Source organism: Centropristis striata, chromosome 6 (assembly GCF_030273125.1).
Source record: "Centropristis striata isolate RG_2023a ecotype Rhode Island chromosome 6, C.striata_1.0, whole genome shotgun sequence".
Classification (NCBI taxonomy): Eukaryota; Metazoa; Chordata; class Actinopteri; order Perciformes; family Serranidae; genus Centropristis; species Centropristis striata.
In genome coordinates, this window is record NC_081522.1 from 32,917,959 (window position 1) to 32,941,280 (window position 23,322).

The 23,322-nt window shown below is 37.3% G+C and overlaps 1 protein-coding gene and 1 pseudogene across 1 annotated transcript; both read right to left on the reverse strand.

Annotated features, from left to right (window-relative positions):
- Positions 1 to 5,882: 5,882 nt before the first annotated feature.
- Positions 5,883 to 8,040, reverse strand: LOC131973657 (E3 ubiquitin-protein ligase TRIM39-like; annotated as a pseudogene).
- A 2,878-nt stretch (positions 8,041 to 10,918) lies between these two features.
- Positions 10,919 to 23,249, reverse strand: LOC131973650 (E3 ubiquitin-protein ligase TRIM39-like). The gene is made up of 2 exons (XM_059335699.1): positions 23,111 to 23,249; positions 10,919 to 13,192 (listed from the first exon to the last, which is right to left on the reverse strand). The coding sequence occupies exon 2, from the start codon at positions 13,181 to 13,183 to the stop codon at positions 11,627 to 11,629; it is 1,557 nt and encodes a 518-aa protein (XP_059191682.1). The 5' UTR covers positions 13,184 to 13,192; positions 23,111 to 23,249; the 3' UTR covers positions 10,919 to 11,626.
- Between the last annotated feature and the right edge of the window lie 73 nt (positions 23,250 to 23,322).

Below are 23,322 nucleotides of genomic sequence, written 5' to 3' on the forward strand. Positions count from 1 at the left end.
GGCCGTAGAATAAAGACGGTGAGAGGTTAACCTGCACCGGACCAGTGGTGGAAAAAAAGTATTCAGATCCTTTATTTAAGTAAAAGTACAAATACCTCATTGCAAAATTACCTGCATTTAAAACTTACTGAAGTAAAAGTACAAAAGTATCAGCATCAAAATGTACTTGAAGTATCAAAAGTAAAAGTACTCAGCAGAGTTATGCAGAATGGACCCACTCAGATTGTTTTACATATTCTAAATATATTCTTAGATTATTATTATTGATACTTTTATGTAAGCAGGGTTTTACTTTGTCGAGGTAGGGTAACTTTAACTACTTAACATACTGTTATTTGATTGAATTAAAAAAAAAAAGTGTAATAATTTAAAATGTAACATGTTTTTCAGATTAAATCTCGACCTTAAAGTAACTAAAGCTGGCATCTTAATTTAGTGGAGTAAAAAATACAATACATAACGATACAGTTCACTTTCACATAAAGAGGGACATCTGGGGCCTTTCTCATTTCCCTTATTAGCATCCTCATTACCCTCATTTGCGTCATTCATGTGAATTCAAGTGTTTTCTGTTTAACAAACAGCTTCACATGAATAACAACCTGCATTGTGTATTTATACTGTGAACTGTGTCCTGCTCAGAGGCACAGGAATGTGTTTATATTATATAGTTTATTTATTATTATCTGCTTCTGTATATAGACTATCCTGGTCATGAATGCAATATCTAATATCCCAGAATATGATTGTGGTGTCTGCTGAACACCGGCCAATGTTTTATTGGGTTAGATGATTAAGGGAAAATATAAATTATGTCACTCTTATCAAACCTACACTCAGGAATGATCAGCCTCACGTGGGACAAACGATGTAAAAGCATTTCTTGCTGACAGACAGACTCTCAAATGTATTTATTTTTACTAGAATAGTATCCATAACAAATTTGAATGGTGGAAATAATAGATCATGAAAGGAAAAAAGCTTCTAGAAGGATTTTTATTTTCAATCATTATAAATGTAGAAAGATGTTTGTAGTCTTTTTGTTGTTTAGACCCACAATAAAAACAGATTTTAGACAACATAGTGAATCAGAAGATCAATGAAATATAAAACGTTTGAGTGACACACTTGAGTTTAATCTGTAATCTGTTTTAACTGCGGTATGAAACTACAGTGATGCTGCGATGTATAAAATCAGTCCGATCAGCTGCAGCGTCTAATCAATAACCGATATCCAGTAAGGGGGCGTGTTGACTGGTAAAAGACTTCCGCATAGGATGCTCTCATGTATCCTCGCTCATGGCTCCTCTGATATCCCTCCTCCATCCTCCAAGAACAAATAAGAGCTGGGATAGAAATAAAGATGGAGCACGCAAAGTTCTTCCGGTTCAAGCGAGGAGAGAGGAGGGAGGAGACATAAAATAAGAGAACTGAGAAAGGCCCCTGGTCTCCCTAGCTCAGGGGTCAGCAACCTTTACTAACAAAAGAGCCACTGTTGACCTAAAAAGAGAAAATATGTCGGAATGGAGCCGCAAACCTTATTCTGAGCCTTAAAATGAAAATTAAACAGCCTACTACGTTTAAATAAGCCTACCAACATTATTAATAGCTCATATTGAGCATTTATTAACATGATTTTGAATGCAGAAAGGAAACAAGTGTAAATGAGAGGCTGTATACCGAATAAATATCTGTAGGGAAACTCAAAACTAGACTTAAAGTTGTCAAAATTTAGAGGTAAAGGTTCCAGGTCGGAGGCTTTTGTAAGCTATGATGCATTTTTTAGTTAACTAAAATATTAAAATATTTTTTTAATGATGAAACAATTGAAGAATAAAATTGTTTTTGGCCTATAGCATTTACAAATGTAAAGAAATAACTGTTTCATATGGTATCATTTTTTTGTCACAGCCACAGGGAGCCACAGCAGACAGTCTGAAGAGTCACATGTTGCTCACCCCTGCCCTAGCTGAAGCTAATGCTAATGCTAGCTGTGAGTGTATTCTGTCTGAACTTAACTAGTCAGAGTTCACTCACTGTGGTTTGGTTTTTACCTCTGTTTAGTTTTTCTGACTAAATTCACACTTTTAAAAAAAACTAAATTGACACATATTTATGGTGTAATATTCATTTTATGGTCAAACAGATGTAAAACAGTCAGTTTGTGGTTTGAACTAAACTTTGACTAAATCTTCAGTGAGTGTATTTTGTCTCTGTAGGACAGTTTACTCACCAGTGTTTGACACAGATTCTGCTGCTGTTGTTGAGAAAAACCTGCTGGATTCAGTTGAAAGTTTCTTTAGAGAGAAACAGAGAGACTTGTCTCGACTGCAGCTCTGCTGTCGCTCACTAACTTTCAGTTTCATTTCTGGAAAGTTGACGTGGAGCAGAGACAAAGAAGGAGGGGTGGAGGAGGTATTCAGATCCTTTAGTGAAGCAAAAGTACTAATACTGCACTGTGAAAATACTCCACTAAAAGGAAAAGTCCTACATTCAAAACCTGACTGAAGTCAAAGTAAGTATAACCAACAAAATGTGCTGAAAGTATGAAAGCAGAAGTGAGTTGTTGTAAGAGTAGCGGCTCCTTTAAGAGGCAGGACAGTAGATGTGTGAGTGGAAGAGAGAAGAGAGAGCAGGAGGTGATGAGAGAAAGTAACTAAGTACATTTACTCAGTCCAATTTTTGAGGTATTTGTACTTTACTTCAGTATTTCCATTTTATGTAACTTTCTACTTCTACTCCACTACATTTTATAGGGAAACATTGTACTTTTTACTCCACTACATTTAGCTGACAGCTTTAGTAACTTCACAGGTCGAGATTTAACATGAAATATATGATAAATTCAAAGTGATTAGACTTTTTTTATTTTTAAATTAAATCTTACAACAGTATATTATGTAGATAAATGAGCCCTGTCTTTACAAAACTAGGACACTGCTTACATAAATGCATCAATAATAATAATAATAATAATAATAATAATAATAATAATCTAATTATATATTTAGAATATATAAAACAATCTGAGTGGGACCATTCTACATAACATTTTTTTTACTCTTGGTACTTTAAGTACATTTTGATGCTGATACTTTTGTAGTTTTACTTAAGTACAAAAGTACAATACGTTCTTTCAAATGATTAATTCACAAAAAACATCACTTGTTACTCTGTTCAGTTCATAGACTTGATAAATATTTTATGGTTCAGCTCTTTAAAGGTAACTTTTTGTTATGGAACCAGAATATGGACATTAAAATCATATGGATTGCATTAATTTGTTTAGTAAGACAGTAATATCATTGTGTATATACATCGCTGTTATTAATAAACTTCACCTTAGTGAGTGCAATTTAGTCTTAGGTGAGTAATATAAGTATTGTAGTCAGTTTTCTCAGAAGAATAAAATGTCAGAATATTAAAAAAAAGTGATATTACGTTGAAGTACATATTATTTTAAGTTCATAAAGTTTCTTTAGAGAGAAACAGAGAGACTTGTCTCGACTGCAGCTCAACCGCCGCTCACAAACTTTCACTTACAAGTATTCACATCCTTGAATGTAGCGAACTAATACTACTACTACACTGTAAAAATAATCCAATACAACTAAAAGTCCTGCTTTCAAAACCAAAACTTCTGAGGTCAAAGTTTATATTACCAACAACATGTGCTTAAAGTTTTGAAAGTATAAGTACTCACTGTGCAGTAAAACTGTTCAGGAGATACTGTAAACTGTAACTGTTTATGTTTTTTCTGTTAAAGTATTCCTACTGTGATATTAGGTTCCTCTTTATCATATTAAATATCACAATTAATGCTAATAATAAAAAGTTACAGTAATTTCACTGGTTTTCCTTGAATACCAAAATGTGTAAGTCTATTTGTAATAGTTCTTGTATAACAGACCTCAATGTTTTATTTATGCAGTAAAAGAACTGCAATTATTTAAAAGATAAAATAAAAAAGAGAGTAAAGTTTTTATTTCTTGTCAAATTAGTTTATTTATTTATTTGCAGAGTAGAGACAGCTTCTATCTGGAAAGTATATATATTTTTTAAATTGACTAAATATGCCAATAAATTGAGTAAATCTGATGTCAGTGTCACTTATTGATTAATAATTTTGATCCTGTAATTCCTGATAATCCCTCACAGATTACAGTTCAGTGTGCTACAGTATGTGAACAGTTTAATATCAGAGCAGCTTCAACAGATGACTCCTCTCTCCTCCTCCTCCTCCTCCTTTGTAGTCAAATGTAGAAGTATTGACTTCATGTACTGAAGCTCAGCAGACTTCAGAGATTCAAGCACACACACAAGTTTTAAGTTTAAGCTCTGCTATTCATGAGATACTGTAAAACCCTTCGGTCAAAATTAAGCCCTTTAAATGTATTATTATTATTATTATTTTTAATTTCCAGATCACAGAAGTGCAACAGGTGAGTGTTGGTGTAATATCCAGACTTCCAACTAGATGGCACACAACACCTGTGAGTATTTGCTCTGACGTTGAATTCAGTGAACTTCCATTTGAACATTTCTTTCCTGGAACTTTTAATGTATTTCTTGGACTTTTCTTCAAACTGCAGAGGCATGCTGGGACATTTCTGCTGTTTGATTCAATACCACGAGTTCACAATGAATTCCTGCAGGATTATTAAAAAATGTGTCTGAATTTATGTTATTTTCTGTTAAAGTATTCATACTGTGATACAAGGCTAATCTTTATCGTATTAAATAAAACAAATAATAATGATAATAATAAAAATAATAAAAGTTACAGTACTTTAACTAAATTCCCTTGAATACCAAAATGGGTAAGTCTATTTGTATCAGTTGTTGTATAACATTACTGAATGTTTTATTTATGCACTAAAAACTGCTATAATTAAAAAAAAATGAAAAAAGAGAGTAAAATTTTTCTTTTTTGTCAAATAAATACATTTATTTATTTACTTATGTATTTATTTCTTTATTTGCCGAGTAGAGAAAGCCTCTATCTGGATTTTTTTTTTTTTTTTTACAGTTTAATAAATATGCCAATAAAATGAGGAAAGTTGATGTCAGTGTCACTAAATAATTAATCATTTTGATCCTGTAATTCCTGATAATCCCTCACAGATTACAGTTCAGTGTGTTACAGTATGTGTACAGTTTAATATCAGAGCAGCTTCAACTGATGACTCCTCTCTCCTCCTCCTCTCTTCTCCCCCACCTCCTCCTCCTCTTGATGACTCCTCCTCTCTCCTCCTCCTCCTCCCCTCTCCTTTCTTCTCCTCCTCCCCCCCCCCCTCTCTCTCATCTCCCCTCTTCCTCCTCTTCAGTCCCTCTCCTCTCTCCTCCCCTTTCCTCCTCCTCCTCCTCCTCCAAGTTTAATCTTCTTAACAGCAACAGCTCTCTTTGTATGAGATGATGACCAACATGACATTAGTGACATTTACTGATGACCCCAAACTGAGATCTTCTCTTTTTATTTTTGTCTTTAATTTTAATATTTCTCCTCTCATTTTAAGGGTAGGGTCCGTTAATTTAATAACAAACTGATATATTTCAACATAAAAACAGCCAGAGCTGCAAATATTGTATATATTAGATGTGTCAGTGTTTTATTTCTTCGTTGGTAGAGTTTAATAATCCATTTTAAAACATTATGTAAGTAAAACTAATACAAAGTTCTACTGCAGATCTGAGATCATTCTCTTCTAACTGTGTAATGGAGCTTAATCACACCAACAGCAGGAAGATTAAACTGAAGAGAAAAAAAATAGAAATAAAATAAATAATAATAAAATAAAATAAAAGTGGAAACTCACTTTTTGTTAATTCATTTGAGAATTTAACAAAATAAAAATAACACAGCAGACAGTTGAGCCATTTTTTGTCTTTGATATATAATTAATTATGAACATATATGTATAAAACTTAACATTGAAAACACACCAGAAAAAGATCCCTTATTGTGTCCTTTAATTTAACATGGTACAAAATAAAACCCTTAAAAAGCCTTATTTTAAAAGCTTATATTATCATATAAAGGGTTACATGACTTTCTTGAGTAATTTGTGTCAGTATGTAACACTTCTTATATAAACAATGATAAGACAATAAAAAGTTTTGAATTTGACACCCAGACATTTAAAGCTTCGTATTTATGAGACTATTGTTCTGGTGATTGAACTGTCTTGAAGGCAGGAAATGCAGTCATTAACATAAATCTGAGATTGAATTTCAAGAAAAAACTAAAGAAAATTAGAATAGGGTCCTCGCACTTTCAGTGCTCGGTCCCTAAAAATGCATAGATCAGAATCAGTGAAATCAACTATGTTTACACTTTACGTAACCAGTAAGTGCACATTTATTACATTAACTGCTAGTGAATGTTTTTTGTGGAAAATCAAACAGTTGTTCTACTCAGTGTGATTGACAGGAGAGATGATCAGAGGAGTTTTTACCAGCATGATTGGGAGATGGACTGAAGAATGGGTAGAGTTTCTCAGTGAAGCAGCAGCCAGTAAAGGAGTAGATAAGAGCTGCAGCATCAACGTCATAAAAGGAGACCAGACCCTCCTCATAATCCACAAACAACCCCACCTTCTCAGGCCGAGACTTCAGAGAGAGACGGACTGAAGGGTCAGCAAAAGCGTAGTACTCATTTTCATTCCTCAAACATATTGTCCAGTAACCATTCTGAGGTGACGCTGTGATTTGTCCCTTCCTGTTGATCGACTCTCTGACCACTCCTAAATCCCACTCAGTCTTCCCTTTAACCTGAACCTCGTAGTAAAATCTTCCTGAAGAGGAACTTTGCTTTGCTAAGACATTAACACAAGTATCAAATCTCTCTGGGTTGTCTGGGAGATTCTTCTTTACATCACCATGTTTAACTTGTTTTCCATCATCAGACAGGATGAGTTTGGGATGTGCTGTATCAGGATCGAGTGTCAGATCCACTGCAGACTGCTGGACCCTCTTCAGCTCAGCCTCAAACAGCTTCTTCATCTGTTTACTGAGTGTCTCCTCCAGCTGATTCACAGCTCTCACCACAGTCCCCTTATATGAAGATGGACGGACGGTGACTTCTGTCCAGTCTTTGGTGGGTGGAGCAGCGTTCAGGGAGGTGAAGCTTTGGAGGAGGTGGAGGTGGTCTTCAGACTGTGAGAGCTGCTCCACCTCAGTGCTTCTCTTCTTCAGCTCAGAGATTTCCTGTTCCAGCTCTTTGATGAAGCCTTCAGCCTGTTTCTCTGTCTTTCTCTGCTTCTCTTTGATCGTGTCGATGAGCTCGGCCTGGCTTCTCTCAACAGACTCCTTCAGAGCGGTGAAGACCTGAACACCATCTGCTGTCTCTCTGTCTGCATCTTCCTTACTGAGCTCCACTGAGTGTTTGATCTCCTCAATCTTCAGTCGTCTCTTCTGGATCATCTGCTGAACTTCAACCTCGAGCTCGGCCTTCTTTCCTTCATATCCTTCTTTAAGAGGAACAACATCGTGTGTCATGTGGTCTGAAATGGTACAGAGCATGCAGACACACGTCTGGTCGGTCATACAGAACAGCTCCAGCAGTTTATCGTGCTCCGGACACATCCTGTCTTCCAGGTTCTCCACAGGGTCGATCAGCTGATGTCTTTTGAGACGTGAAACTGTCAGATGACGCTGCAGGTGAGTCTCACAGTAGGACTCCAGACACACCAGGCAGGACTTCAGAGCCTTCAGTCTGGTTCCAGTGCAGACGTCACAGGGAACTTCTCCTGGTTCAGAAACTTGCTGCTCTGAGCTGCTGCTGACTTTCTGTTGAGCTGATTGTCTGAACTGAGCAGCCATCTCAGAGATGAAAGTATTGACTCGCAATTGAGGTCTTGAATCAAAAATCTCTTTGCAGTTGGGACACTGACACTGGACATTTTTATCCCAGTGTTCTGTGATGCACATTTTGCAGAAGTTGTGTCCACATGGTGTGGTGACTGGATCAGTGAACACATCCAGACAGATGGAGCACAGAAACTGATCTTCAGTCAGCAGACAGCTGGCAGCAGCAGACATATCTACACTCTGAGGACAAGAAGAGTGAAAAACGTAACTATAAATACATATAATTTGAATATTTTGGAAGGTGTAGTATTTCCAGTGAAAAGCAACAATTTGATCCTAAAAATATTGCTTACCCAAAATCATCCCAACCACCAATTTGATGTTAATATGCATTTAAAGATAATTTCCATCCAGCTCCTCTAAGGATTAACTCAACAACAACCAGATATTCCACTGGATGAAAACTGATTTTTGCATCAGTGGTTACATTAAAATAATGTTGTTGTCAGCTTAAATCAGGCTGACAAGATCAAAACGAAACAAATGTGGAACAAATTGTATGTTTGTGTCGTACCCCACCCCCCATCTCCAAGTAAAATTTGATAAATAAACGTTAAAGTATTTTCTTATTCATGTTGCTGCATTTTCTTTCCTTTCTGATAGTTTCCATCATATTCTGTTCAGATTTGCATAGTTTGACTTTTTGGTGACTCCTAACTTTCTCTGTTGGGCTTAAAGTTGTAAAGACGGTGGGACGTTAACCTGCACTGGACCAGTGGTGGAAGAAGTACAAAAGTATCGGCATCAAAAATGTACTTAAAGTATCGAAATTAAAATCACTCATTATGCAGAATGAACCCACTCAGAATGTTTTATATATTCCAAATATATTATCGGATTATTATTATTGATGCATTTATGTAAGCAACATTTTACTCTTGTCAAGGTAGGGCTCATTTAACTACCTGATACACTGTTATGAGGTTTAATTAATAAAAATGCACAATCTTTTAAATTTATAACTTTTCATGTTAAATCTTGAAATGAAGAGTAACTTAAGCTGGCAGTAAGTAAAAAGTACAATATTTACCTCCAAAATGTAGTGGAGTAGAAGTATAAAGTGACATAAATGACAGTTTGTTGACTAACATTAAACAGCTCCATGATGACAGTACGTCCTGCTTCCTCCACACCCATTGGACAAAAGCCAGACATTAGAAAAGTGGCTGCTCCTGTAATGGTTTGATTTTTAGAAAACTAGAGCCAATCAAAGTGTGGGACATTGTCTCAATATGTGGGATGAGGGACAGAAATGCAGTTTAGTCTCACATAAAGAGGGACACCTGGTCTCCCTAGCTAAAGCTAATGCTAATGCTAGCTGTGAGTGTATTCTGTCTGAATTTAACTAGTCAGAGTTCACTCACTGTGGTTTGGTTTTTACCTCTGTTTAGTTTTTCTGACTAAATTCACACTTTTTAAAAATCTAAATTGACACATATTTATGGTGTAATATTCATTATGTGGTAAAACAGATGTAAAACAGCCAGTTTGTGGTTTGAACTAAACTTTGACTAAATCTTCAGTGAGTGTATTTTGTCTCTGTAGGACAGTTTACTCACCAGTGTTTGACACAGATTCTGCTGCTGTTGTTGAGGAAAACCTGCTGGATTCAGTTGAAAGTTTCTTGAGAGAGAAACAGAGAGACTTGTCTCGACTGCAGCTCTGCTGTCGCTCACTAACTTTCAGTTTCATTTCTGGAAAGGTGAGTTAAAGCTCACCTGATTCACTGTGGCTCCACCTCCCAGTGGCCTGACACCAAGAAGGAGTGGTGGACGAAGTATTCACATTCTTTGACATAACTAACTAATACTACTACTACTACTACACTGTAAAAATACTCCACTACAACGAAAAGTCCTGTTTTCAAAACCTTTCTAAGGTCAAAGTAAGTATTACCAACAAAATGTACTTAAAGTTTTGAAAGTATAAGTACTCACTGTGCAGGAGATACTGTAAACTGTAACTGTTTTTTTCTGTTAAAGTATTCCTACTGTGATATTAGGTTTGTCTTTATAATATTAAATAACACAAATAATAATGCGAATAATAATAAAAGCTACAGTACTTTAACTGAATTCCCTTAAATCCCAAAATATGTTAGTCTACTTATGTTAGTTCTTGTATGACATACCTCAATGTTTTATTCATGCACTAAAAAACTGAAATTTTTAAAAAAGTTTTAAAAAGAGTATTTTTTTCTTATTTGTCAAATAAGTTTTTATTTTATTTTTTATTTATCTATTTATTCTATTTGCCGAGTAGAGACAGTTTCTATCATGAAAAATATATATTTTTAAATTTTAATAAAAATGCCAATAAATTGAGTAAATCTGATGTCAGTGTCACTTAATGATGAATAATTTTGATCCTGTAATTCCTGATAATCCCTCACAGATTACAGTTCAGTGTGCTACAGTATGTGAACAGTTTAATATCAGAACAGCTTCAACAGATGACTCCTCTCTCCTCCACCTCTTCTCTCCTCCTTTCCATCTCCTTCTCTCTAGTTATATCTTCTTCCTCTCACCTCCTCCTCTCTCCCCCTTCTGTCTTCACCTCCTCCCCCTCCGCTCATCCATCCCCTTTCCTCCTCCTTCTCCCCTCCTCTCCCTTCCTCTTCTCTCCTTCTTCTCTCTCCTCTTCTTTCCACCTCCTCCTCTTTTTTTCTCCGTCTCTCTCCTCTCATCCCTGCCCTTTCCTCCTCCAAGTTTAATCTTGTTAACAGTAACAGCTCTCTTTGTTTGAGATGATGAGCAACATGACATTAGTGACATTTACTGATGTCACCAAACTTTCATCTTCTCTTTTTATTTTTGTCTTTAATTTTAATATTTCTCCGCTCATTTTAAGGGTAGGGTCCATTAATTTAATAAAAACTGATATATTTCAACATAAAAACAGCCAGAGCTGCAAATATTAAATATATCAAATATGTAAGCGTTTTATTTCTTCGTTGGTAGAGTTTAATAATCCACCTTAAAACATTATGTAAGTAAAACTAATACAAAGTTCTACTGCAGATCTGAAATAAATCATGTTGCCTCTTCTAACTGTGTAATGGAGCTTAATCACACAAACAGCAGGAAGATTAAACTGAAGGGAAAAAAATCCTTGAAATGTGGAACAATTTTGAGGTACTTAAAAATTAATGGAGTTGAGAGTTTTTTTGATTCATTTATACAGAATTTATTCACAAAATAAAAATAACACAGCAGATAGTTGAGCCATTTTTTCTCTGATTTGTAAAACTACTGCAGCTAAATGGTTACATATAAGATTTTCTTAATGTTTAAATTAATTATGAACAAATATGTACGAAATGTTCCCCTGAAACACACCAGAAAGAGATCCTTTACTGTGTCTTTTAATTTGAAATGGTACTAAATAAAACCCTTAAAACACCTTATTTTGAAAAGATTCCATTAACATATCAGAGGTTACATATCACGTTCTTGAGTAATTTGTGTCAACATGAAACACTTCTTATATAAACAATGACCAGACAATAAAAGGTTTTGAACTTTGCTCCCAGACATTTAAAGCTTCTTATTTATGAGAACATTGTTCTGATGATTGAACTGTCTTGAAGGCAGGAAATGCAGTGACTAAAATAAAAACAGACTACATTTAAAGTGGGGAAAACATTCACAGATCAGAATCTGCGTAATCAACTATATTCACACTACATAACCAGTAAGTATACATTTATTACATTAACTGATAGTAAATGTTTTTTGTGGAAAATCAAACGGTTGTTCTACTCAGTGTGATTGACAGGAGAGATGATCAGAGGGGCAGAGTTTTTACCAGCATCGTTAGGACCAGGACAGAAGTATGGGTAGAGTTTCTCAGTGAAGCAGCAGCCAGTAAACGAGTAGAGAAGAGCTGCAGCATCAACGTCATAAAAGGAGACCAGACCCTCCTCATAATCCACAAACACCCCCACCTTCTCAGGCCGAGACTTCAGAGAGAGACGGACTAGAGGGACAGCACAAGCACCATACTCATTGTCATTCCTCAGATATATTGTCCAGTAACCTTTCTGAGGACACGGTGTGATGACTCCCTTCCTGTTGATCGACTCTCTGACCACTCCTAAATCCCAGCCTATCTTCCCTTTAACCTGAACCTCATAGTAAAATCTTCCTAAAGAGAAACTCTGCTTTGTTAAGACACAAGTACAAATATCAAATCTCTCTGGGTTGTCTGGGAGTTTCTTCCTTACATCTCCATCTTTAACTTGTTTTCCATCATCAGACAGGATGAGAGCAGGTTGTGCTGTATCAGGATCGAGTGTCAGATCCACTGCAGACTGCTGGACCCTCTTCAGCTCAGCCTCAAACAGCTTCTTCATCTGTTTACTGAGCGTCTCCTCCAGCTGATTCACAGCTCTCACCACAGTCCCCTCATATGAAGATGGACGGACGGTGACTTCTGTCCAGTCTTTGGTGGGTGGAGCAGCGTTCAGGCGTTCCAGCTCTTTGATGAAGCCTTCAGCCTGTTTCTCTGTCTTTCTCTGCTTCTCTTTGATCGTGTCGATGAGCTCGGCCTGGCTTCTCTCAACAGACTCCTTCAGAGCGGTGAAGACCTGAACACCATCTGCTGTCTCTCTGTCTGCATCTTCCTTACTGAGCTCCACTGAGTGTTTGATCTCCTCAATCTTCAGTCGTCTCTTCTGGATCATCTGCTGAATTTCAGCGTCTGTCTTCACTAGCTCAGCCTTCTTTCCTTCATATTCTTCTTTCAGAGGAACAACATTGTGTGTCTTGTGGTCTGAATGAGTGCAGAGCATGCAGACACACGTCTGGTCGGTCTTACAGAACAGCTCCAGCAGTTTATCGTGCTTCAGACACATCCTGCCTTCCAGGTTCTCCACAGGGTCGATCAGCTGATGTCTTTTCAGGCCTGACACTGTCAGATGACGCTGCAGGTGAGTCTCACAGTAGGACTCCAGACACACCAGGCAGGACTTCAGAGCCTTCAGTCTGGTTCCAGTGCAGACGTCACAGGGAACTTCTCCTGGTTTAGAAACTTGCTGCTCTGAGCTGCTGCTGCTGACTTTCTGTTGAGCTGACTGTCTGAACTGAGCAGCCATCTCAGAGATGAAAGTATTCACCTGCAGCTCAGGTCTGGTGTAGAAAACCTTTTTACAGTTGGGACACTGATAGGGGACATTTTTATCCCAGTGTTTAGTGATGCAGGTTTTGCAGAAGTTGTGTCCACATGGTATGGTGACTGGATCAGTGAACACATCCAGACAGATGGAGCACAGAAACTGATCTTCAGTCAGCAGACAGCTGGCAGCAGCAGACATATCTACACTCTGAGGACAAGAAGGGTGTTATTAAATATTAGTGGAATATAAGGAATGTCACCCTGAATATTCTTGACATATTGCACCTGAATTTAAGCCAAATTTACTAAGGAAATGATGCAATGCAAATATTCGCTGTGATTGTTCATCAATGTATTTATCAGTCTGAATGTGTTCAGCACCTGATTTACTAAGACAGCTCATTGTGCAGTCAAGTCCTGGACTTCCTGCTGATGTATGTTAATATCAGCATTTAAATTAGTAAAATCATGATAAAACATAATTGTCACAACAATCTAATCCCAACATTTCTGCATTGTTTATTAAATATATAAAAAATACTGATAACCTGTTGCTTATATTGCCATTCTTGCTGTCTCATTCTTCCAGAGTTACCAGACTAACTGAATTTCCCCTCTGGGATGAATAAAGTAATTTTGATTTGATTTGAGTGAATGTTTTTTAAGTTGATCAATTGTTTTAATTCCAATGTAATATTGAAAATGCAGAAAACAGGAACTACAGAAACAGTGAAGTTCAGAGAAAAGGGGAAGTTTGCCCTCAGTTGAACTTCCTGTCTGAGTCGAGCTGAAGCTTTGACTTCATACTGATTGTTGAAACACGGTGATTATTATGACTGTACTATCTTACAAAAGCAGACAACAGTAACTACAAAACAGATTAAAATACAGAAAGAGAGATAAAATACTTTTAAAGTGAATGTTACAATACAAAGTGTATATAAGTTAAGCTTGTTAGCCTTTAGCAGGCCTCGTCTGTCTGCTGTTACTTTTTTCTTTGTTATGGATTCTGGTTTGAACTAAACTTTGACTAAATCTTCAGTGAGTGTATTTTATCTCTGTAGGACAGTTTACTCACCAGAGTTTGACACAGATTCTGCTGCTGTTGTTGAGAAAAACCTGCTGGATTCAGTTGAAAGTTTCTTTAGAGAGAAACAGAGAGACTTGTCTCGACTGCAGCTCTGCTGTCGCTCACTAACTTTCAGTTTCATTTCTGGAAAGTTCACGTGGAGCAGAGACAAAGAAGGAGGGGTGGAGGAGGGAGGCAGGACTAGATGTGTGAGTGGATGAGAGAAGAGAGAGCAGGAGGTGATGAGAGTAATAATGGTAAATACAGGGCCAGTACTGTTGATACCAATATTTTTTACTTAGAAAAGGAAAATAGGAATAGTCATGTTCATTTAGCAGTTCAATTCAGTTTGAGGTATATATCTTTACATAGGTATATATTTTTCAGTTCTAATAAAATCATTAATTTAGATTTATTTCAACTGGCTGAATATCAATCAACACTTTATTTCGGACACAGGGGCGGTCCATATAACAATAGAATAAAACACACAATGATAAAAAAAATTAAATAAAAATCAACAAGACAGAAACAAAAAGGATAGAGAGACAGACAGATAGATATTCAATATTAAATATTGACATATAGGCTAAAACGCCAGTGCTTCCAAAGCCTTGAGGTGAGCCTGACCGTACTCATGGCAGGATTTGCCAGAACAGAAATGATGCTATTTGGTGACTGGGAAAGTCTACACATGAAGCTGAACATGAGGTTCCTGAGTACAGCAGCAATATATTATAGGACTGTCTGAATAGTCTTTACTGCTAAAATTACAGCTATGATGACCTGATTCACTTTGAAAAATAATTTAACATTAACTAATTGACTGAATCTTACTCTCACATCTATAAATCAGCTCCCTGGATATTCTTGACCGTGCTGAAAGATCTCTGCCAGTGATCTAACCTGGGGATCCCCCTCCTCCTCCCTCCGTTTCCTTTGCACCTTGGAGTCTCTTTTGAGTGTGTTTTTATGTTAATAAATGTGTGGTGTTGCTACAGTAGCGGACATGTTTCCTGCAAATGTCGCAGCTTGCAGTGTAAAGTGTAAAGTAACTCCAACAGCACTCCTCTTCCTCTCTACCTAGTTCACAACTGTCACTATCTGAAGTTTGTAGTTTAATTTAAGCCCCACAGACACCCTGAACTTGATTTCCCAGCAGGTTATATCTATACAATATTAAATGTTGTCAGCGGGCCCCGTGCCAGCCAGAGCAGAATGTGTTCCATATTGCTGAAGATATTGCTCTGAGACTTCCCTGGCAAGGCCCTCACTTGTTTTAAACTGCTTCTAGTTGTAATATGTCCCACTGCCCGGTGCTCGTCAGACCTGCTAATATATAATTTGTTTCATGAGAGTATCCATAATCTCTGACACATACAGTACTCCAAGATGCACTGGGGCTGATATGATACTGTTTAATAAGCCAGAATGTCCTTCAATGTACTGTAACACAAATTATTAAGTACTTTGTAGATGGCTGTAACTGGTGTTTAAGTTAAAACGGATGTAGTCACTTTGAAAAAAGTAGTAGATAGATATAATCAAGATGTGTTTGACTCATAGACTGTATAAAAATAATGGACATAGTCAACGTGACGTCACCCATTGGTTTGTGGACTGCCCGTTACTTCAGTAAGTTTATTAATGCAGGACTTTTACTTTTAGTGGAGTAATTTCACAGTGTGGTATTAGTACTTTTACTTAAGTTAAGTATCTGAATACTTCTTCCACCACTGTTAACCCACTACTTGCGGTGTAGTGGAGCATATGATAAAGGGCCAAAAATATCATCCAGGAGCTGCTGAAGAACATAAATGAAAGTAAATATTGGACCTACATTTATAAGGTTGACACAAACACCCACAAAAAAATGTGCAGTGGAGCAGCTCAGATTAAACCCCTGCCAACCCTGCTGTTGGTCTGTTGGGTTGAAGACAACCACATCAGTGCTCAGTAACTAAAAACAATCCTGGCTTCAGCCCTGACTCATATCTCAAAAACATTTAAAAACTTGAGTGGGAGTCCAATTCACAGCAGCTTCACTCTTCCCCAGTGACAGCACAGCCCCTCCAACAGCAATTGGCAGGAAAGTGAGAAGATCCCTGCCAGGGCTGTTTCAACAATAATAATTTCTAAGCATCCTGGGCAGGGAGAAGGATCTCTTATTATCTCTTTGCCATCAACAAAAATGCTACTCAGCATTTCAGCAGCCTTAAATTAGCTTAGTGTGCTATTCTACTGTTTTATATTCAGTGGTGGAATGTAAGTCAGTATTAAGTACTAAGTACTGTACTTAAGTACAATTTTGAGGTACTTGTACTTTACTTGAGTATTTCCATTTTATGTAACTTTATACTTCTACTTCACTACATTTTGAGGCAAATATTGTTCTTTTTACTCCACTACATTTAGCTGACAGCTTTAGTTACTTTCTAGGTTGAGATTTAACATAAAAACATAATCAATTTAAAGTTCTAAGTTATTATAATTTAAAAAACCTCATAACAGTATCTTATCTATAAAAGCGTCTGTGTGTGTGTGTGTGTGTGTGTGTCTAGGGCATATCTCGCAAACCGTTAGTCAGACTGACCTCAGATTTCGTATGTGGCTTGCGTGTGGCACAAAGGTGTGCATCCTCGATTTTGAAGATTTTTGAATTCATTTTTCAAAATATCATTATTTGCGTAGGACGTGTTGCGGCTTTGCACTTTTTCTGATCGGATGCCTTTTAGGGGAGCAGGGAGGTCAGTAACACAATTCACTCTGGATTTCCACGCCTGACTCATCTCACCTGTAAGTCTGTTTAGCCTACCTATCTTTCGGAGTTTTAAAGTGCGCTACAAGGTTCGATTTTCCAATAATATTCAAATAGTTTCCAGCGAATATTAATGTTCAATGTGTATGTGCTGGATGGTGTGCGTACCTTATGAAAAGTGTTTATGGAGTTGCAGACGTTGTTGTGGTCTGCATGTAATGTATGAAAACATACTTCACTGGCACTGCACTATTATATTAAGTAGATAAAATGAGCTCTATCTTTACAAAATTAAAACGCTTATTACATAAATGCATCAATACAAATAATCTAATAATATATTTAGAATATATATAACAATTCTGCATAGCGAGTACTTTTACTTTTGATGCTTTAAGTACATTTTGACGCTGACACTTTAGTACTTTTACTTCAGTAAGTTTTGTTTGAATGCAGGACTTTTAATTGTAGTGGAGAAATTTCACAGTGTGGTATTAGTAGTTTTTCTTAAGTAAGGGATCTGAAAACTTCTTCCACCACTGATCGGTACACACAGTGAGGATACACACTTTATAGAAGCTGCTCTTCATGCCTCTCTGTGGTTCTCTTCAAGTGGGAGAGAAAAGCATTGCTTAGACTCATCACACACTGAGCAGCAGGAGAGTGAGAGGCTCAGATTCTTCATCAAGCCCACTCCTCCATCAACAGACTGCTGCTGATACTCTGCTGACCTTTCAGAGTCGTTCACCTGAGTTCTTCTTGATGATAACTTGTTAGACAGCTTCAGGCTGTGTTATTCAACTTGGCTCTCTGGCTCGTATTCAGGAGATGTCTTCAAGACTCGAGAACAGTGATATATTTGACAGCTTTCACAGCCTGGTGAAGATATTTGATGTTTTTTTTTTCTTTTCTCCAGGCCACTGGCATGGTTAATGGAAAGTGTTTTATATTGATACAGTGAAAACTGCACACCACAGGCTTGAACTTCCTTATAGAACATGTTAATTCATGTTTACAGTAAAAGCTTTTATTTACACTTTTTAACTTATATATAACTTTGCTGCTACTTCAGCCCTGACTGATAACAGGAAGACCACAGTATTTCAGGTTGGGGAACTGTGATTCTGGGACATTAATGAGCAGCACAGGGGCTCCACAAGGGACTGTTCTGGCTCCATTCCTGTTCACACTGTACACAGCAGACTTCAAATACAACTCTGAGTCCTGCCACATCCAGAAGTACTCGGACGACACTGCTACTGTGGCGTGTGTCAGGAATGGACAGGAATCTGAATATAGCCCTATAACCCTAACCCTAAAAGCCTTCAGTGACTGGAGTCACAAGAACTATCTCCTCCTGAACACCTCAAAGACTAAGGAAATGATCATAGATTTCCGCAGGCTCAAGCCCTCTTCAGCCAGTGAATACCTGTGGGGTGGACATTGACGTGGTGCCAAGTTATAAGTATCTAGGTCAGGGATGGGCAATTTAAATGCTGGAGGGGGCCACAATTTTTCATCAACACTACCACAGGGCCACATATAGGACTGTGCACTTCACCAGATATGATGAAACTGCAATTTTAAATATGTTAACAGTGTAGTAACTTAAGATATTTCATGCTCAAATGCATGTAGAACAGTATGAATAGGAATACAAAAGGTTTGAAGCAAATAAAAAATAACAACTTACTGTGATTTTTTTTTCAGTGCAAGAACAGCAGACCAACAATTACAAGAAGTTATTTTGTGCATTTTTAAAACTTCACTTTTAAGATTTCATGCTCAAATGCATGTAGTTGTGCTGAGGGCCACTTCAAGGGTGCGGGCCATATGCGGCCCCCGGACCTCCAGTTGCCCATCCCTGATGTAGGTGTGATGGATAATAAGTTGGACTGGTCCCTAAACACAGACGCTCTCTACAAAAAGGGGCAGAGCCGCCTCTTTTTCTTAAGGAAGCTCAGATCTCTGGACATGTGTAGTAAGATGCTGCAGATGTTTTATCAGTCTGTGGTGGTAGTGTGTTGTTTTATGCTGCAGTCTGCTGGGGAGGCAGCATCAGACACAGAGATGAAGGCGGTTGGACAGACTGGTCTAAAGAGCTGGTTCTGTGGTTGGAGCCAGGTTGGACACACTGGAGGAGGTGGTGGAGAGATGACCTGTCAACATGTTCCAGTCCATCTTGAAATACTCGGGTCATCTGCTACACAAAACCTTTATGGACCATAAAACAGCAGTGGACGACTCCTCTCTCTCTGTTGCAGGACGGAGAGATACAAAAGATCCTTCGCTCCTACAGCCATCAGGCTGTCTCATTGGATAAATTAAGTAATTTAGATTTTTGATTTGATTTTGATTTGAACACTGACCTCAGACTCTCTTCTCTTGTTTATTTATGTTTATTTTTAAATGTCTTCATCTTCTATGCACTTTATTTATTGTCTCCTTTAGTTTTAGGATAAGTCTGTCTCTATCTTTTTTTGTGTGCTGTGCACTTTACTTTACTGTTTACTTTAAGTGTTAGAAATGTTTTGTATTGTCTTCACCGTGTGATAGTAAGAAACAACTGACAATAAAGCTGACTTTGACTTTGATTTTTTAAAATAGGAATCCACTTAAAAGTCCACTTCACACCTTTGTCAGGACTCAGCAAGCTGACGTTTTATTTGCCTAACAAATGCAATTATAGCTAATTCTTTTAACTTTATCTCTGCTCTACACACATATGAATACAACTGTTAATATAATTCTCTATGTAGGAATTTATCCAACAAAATGAGAATCTTTCTATGAAATCGAATAGTGGATGAAAATTCAATTTCATCCCTTTCTGACTTTGAATTCTGATGTTTTCCTTGCTGAGTAAAGGTTTTATCCAGTTAGAAATGGTAGATTGGTTTTTTTTCCTGCCAAGAAAGCTTTCATTTCAGGCTGAAATATTGCTTTTGGAATATTGCATATTGCATAATCTGATAACCAAATCCCTAAGGACTTCATCTCCTGTCTTTTTTTTTGGGGTCTCCAAAGGACACTTAATCCTCCTCTCTTTCTCCATCCCTTATCCTGTCCCTGTTTCTTCTTCCCCCCTCCGATTTCCCCATATTTCCTTTCCTCTATTTTCCTCCTCAGTAGTGGAAAAAAATATTCAGATCCCTTAAGTAAAAGTACAAATACCATACTGTGAAATTACTCCACTACAAGTAAAAGCCCTGCATTAAAAACTTACTGAAGTAAAAGTACAAAAGTATCAGCATCAAAAGGTACTTAAACTATCAAAAGTAAAAGTACTCGTTATGCAGAATGGACCCACTCAGATCGTTTTCTATATTCTAAATATATTATAAGAGTATTTGTATTGATGCTTTTATGTAAGCAGTGTCCTTAGTTTGTAAAGATAATGCTCATTTAACTTCTAATAAGATTTGTATGTAATGTAAAAATAAGAAATAAAAAAGTATAATCACTCTATCATCAATCTATCATGTTTTTTTATGTTAAATCTCGACCTGAAAAGTAACTAAAACTGTCAGCGAAATGTAGTGGAGTAAAAAGTACAATATTTGCTTCGAAATGTAGTGAAGTAGAAGTATAAAGTTACATAAAATGGAAATACTCAAGTAAAGCACAAGTACCTCAAAGTTATACTTAAGTACAGTACTTGAGTAGATTTACTTAGTTACTTTCCACCACTGTTCCTCCAACACTTCTTCCCTCTCCTAGTTAACACATTCAACCAACAACAAAGCTACGCTCTTGCCAATGCACATGTTTCGTGGACCGGCACTGATCCAGTGAAGCATTGCCCTTCCTAGACTTTTGTGGTTATCTGGCAACAGTGTTAACAAATTGTACCCTTCAATTAAGTCTCAGCAGAAGCTGGGGCCACCGAGGTATCAGCAAAGGTTGATGCTGCATCATTACTGCTCGCTGCAAGGCCCTGGAGTGCAGGTCTTCAATCACCCAGTCACTGTTTAAACGTTGCATATCCAATGAGCCCTGAGTATGCACAGTAATAAATAAACACACACACACACACACACACACACACACACACACACACACACACACACACACACACACACACACACACACACACACACAGCGTAGCATTAAAGTGCTTTTGATGTTGTGAAAGGCTATGAGGCTTGTTTATGAGGTGGCAATTCCCCTTATAGGTGCAGGGTTTCAGCTTTTACGGCAAGTCATCAAATGATCTATTGCTTATAGAGTGGTGGAAAAAGTATTCATATCTCTTACTTAAGTACAATTACTAATACTACAGTTTGAAATTACTCCACTACAAGTAAAACTTCTGCATTTAAAACTTACCAAAGTAAAAGTACAAAAGTATCAGCATCAAAATGTACTTAAAGTATCAAAAGTAAGAGTACTCTTTATGCAGAATGGACCCAGTCAAACTGTTTTATATATGCCAAATATATTATTGGACTATTATTATTATTGATGCATTTATGTAAGCATTGTTTGAATTTTCTCAATTTGTGGCTAATTTAAACTTTATACTGTTATGAGGTTTATTTTTGATCACATTTTTATGTTAAATCTTGACCTGTAAAGTAACTAAAGGTGTCAGCTAAATGCAGTGGAGTAAAAAGTACAATATTTGCCTCTAAAATGTAGTGAAGTATACGTATAAAGTTACATAAAATAGAAATACTCAAGTAAAGTACAAGTACCTCTAAATGATACTTAAGTACAGTGCTTAAGTAAATGTACTTAGTCTCCCCACCACTGATGGCAATCTATGTCATCTATGAAAATGAATTATTGGTTATAGAGACAAAGCATAATGCTTTAGGAAGGCTTGATTCCTATTTAGTGAAGACACATCTTCTCTATAATGATACCCATTAAGAGAGGGGAGAGCAGAAGGGAAGAAGTGAATTAAAAAGGAGGGAAGGAAGAGGCCTGAGTGAGGAAGAGGGAGGGACAGCAGAAAAGATAATGACAGCGTGTGAAGGAGGAAATAAGTGGGACTGAGTGGAGGAGTGAGTCCTTCCAGCTCCACAGTGCTCTAACGAGACAGTAGCATGTTGCCTGCAGGTGATAATTAGGCTGTGAGGCCCGCACGTCAGCTCCCAATTTAGCTGACTTTTTTCTTCGGTCTTGCAGTGTTTTCCCCAGAGCTTCAGATTTTTTTTCAGTCAAAAGTCTTTGGAGCATTCAGACCATCATGAGGAGCTAAAATCCTCCACTGACACCCAGACGGCTCACATGTTTGCAGCTTTTTTTAAGGGACAGTTTGGATTTTTTCCAATATTTGCAGTCCGGGCAGGTATGTGGGTGGATTAACACCTCAAGGAACTAAGCGTCCTTGCCTTGCATAGCTTGTCGAGTTATCGGCAACTAAACCGCCAACCCCATCAGCTTTAACTTGATGAGGAGGGTAGCAGGACGAAAAAGAAGACCTCCAGGGTGGATGAGCTCATCAAGAGTCAGCGACCATATCTCTCTAATTTCTCCAAAAATGATCATGGTTATTGAACAGGGATTGATAAAAAACTATATGACCTATCGAAACGTGGATTAATACACCGATACACAAGACTTGTGTCTACTGTTTGAAGTTTAAATGGATTTCATTTTTTTCCGGCCGTCCCATTCACTTCAATGCAAAATTTTTTTGTAGCAGTTTTTCGCGACTTATGTCGCAAAAAATTTGTATTCCGTAGAGAAAAGTAATAGCACACCGATCCCGATTGAACCGCATTATATTTTATATATAATTTGTCCTGCAACTCTTTGAGTCTGTATGGGACCAGTACTCGGTAAGATTGCCCCGTGGCCCGAACTAAATGTCTATGAATGGTAAATTCCTCCTTTTTGCCTGCATATTATCATGCAAAAATATCATTTTTGTGTGACAGTGGTTTCTCTTTTAAATATCGCTTTCTGTGCTAAAATTATGCTATCAGAATTGACAAATAATAATTGATATGTCTTATGATGCTGAATGAGGAGAACAGAACAAGTTAATCTTCTCTGCTCCCCATGGTTAGCTGCAGATTTAAGATGTGTAGGAATGCCGGTACCCCTGCTTGCAATCCCCCTTTGTTGAATTATTGCCTGGTGAATACCCATGATTCAGAGCTGTAAGGGAACAAAACATTTATAGAACAAAGCAGCAGTAAAATCTCTCATGAATGCTGGTTCCATCTATTGTGGATGATATAACATCCATCTCCTGTGTTCCCTTCTCTGCAATTTTCTACAATTCAGTAATGACATCCTACTTTTCCTGGACAACATTTTAACAACTCACAAAGAAGGTGCTTTACCTTGTTGCAGCCGTTTAGGTGAAGAATGTTTTGACCAGCTTCAGTAGATGATGTGTCCTGTGCTCAGCTGTACCTGCACCTTCTCTTGAAAATAAAGTTTTAATCAAATGCACCTTAAATGTTTGTTATTTTTCCTCATTGCACAGGAAAAGTGCGTGCATGAACATCTATATTTAGTATGGTATGTCAAATTTGAACCATGAAGTCAGTTT

Bases quoted from the DNA above. Each gene is read 5' to 3' on its own strand.
- LOC131973650 (XM_059335699.1), bottom strand. From the start codon at position 13,183: ATGTCTGCTGCTGCCAGCTGTCTGCTGACTGAAGATCAGTTTCTGTGC.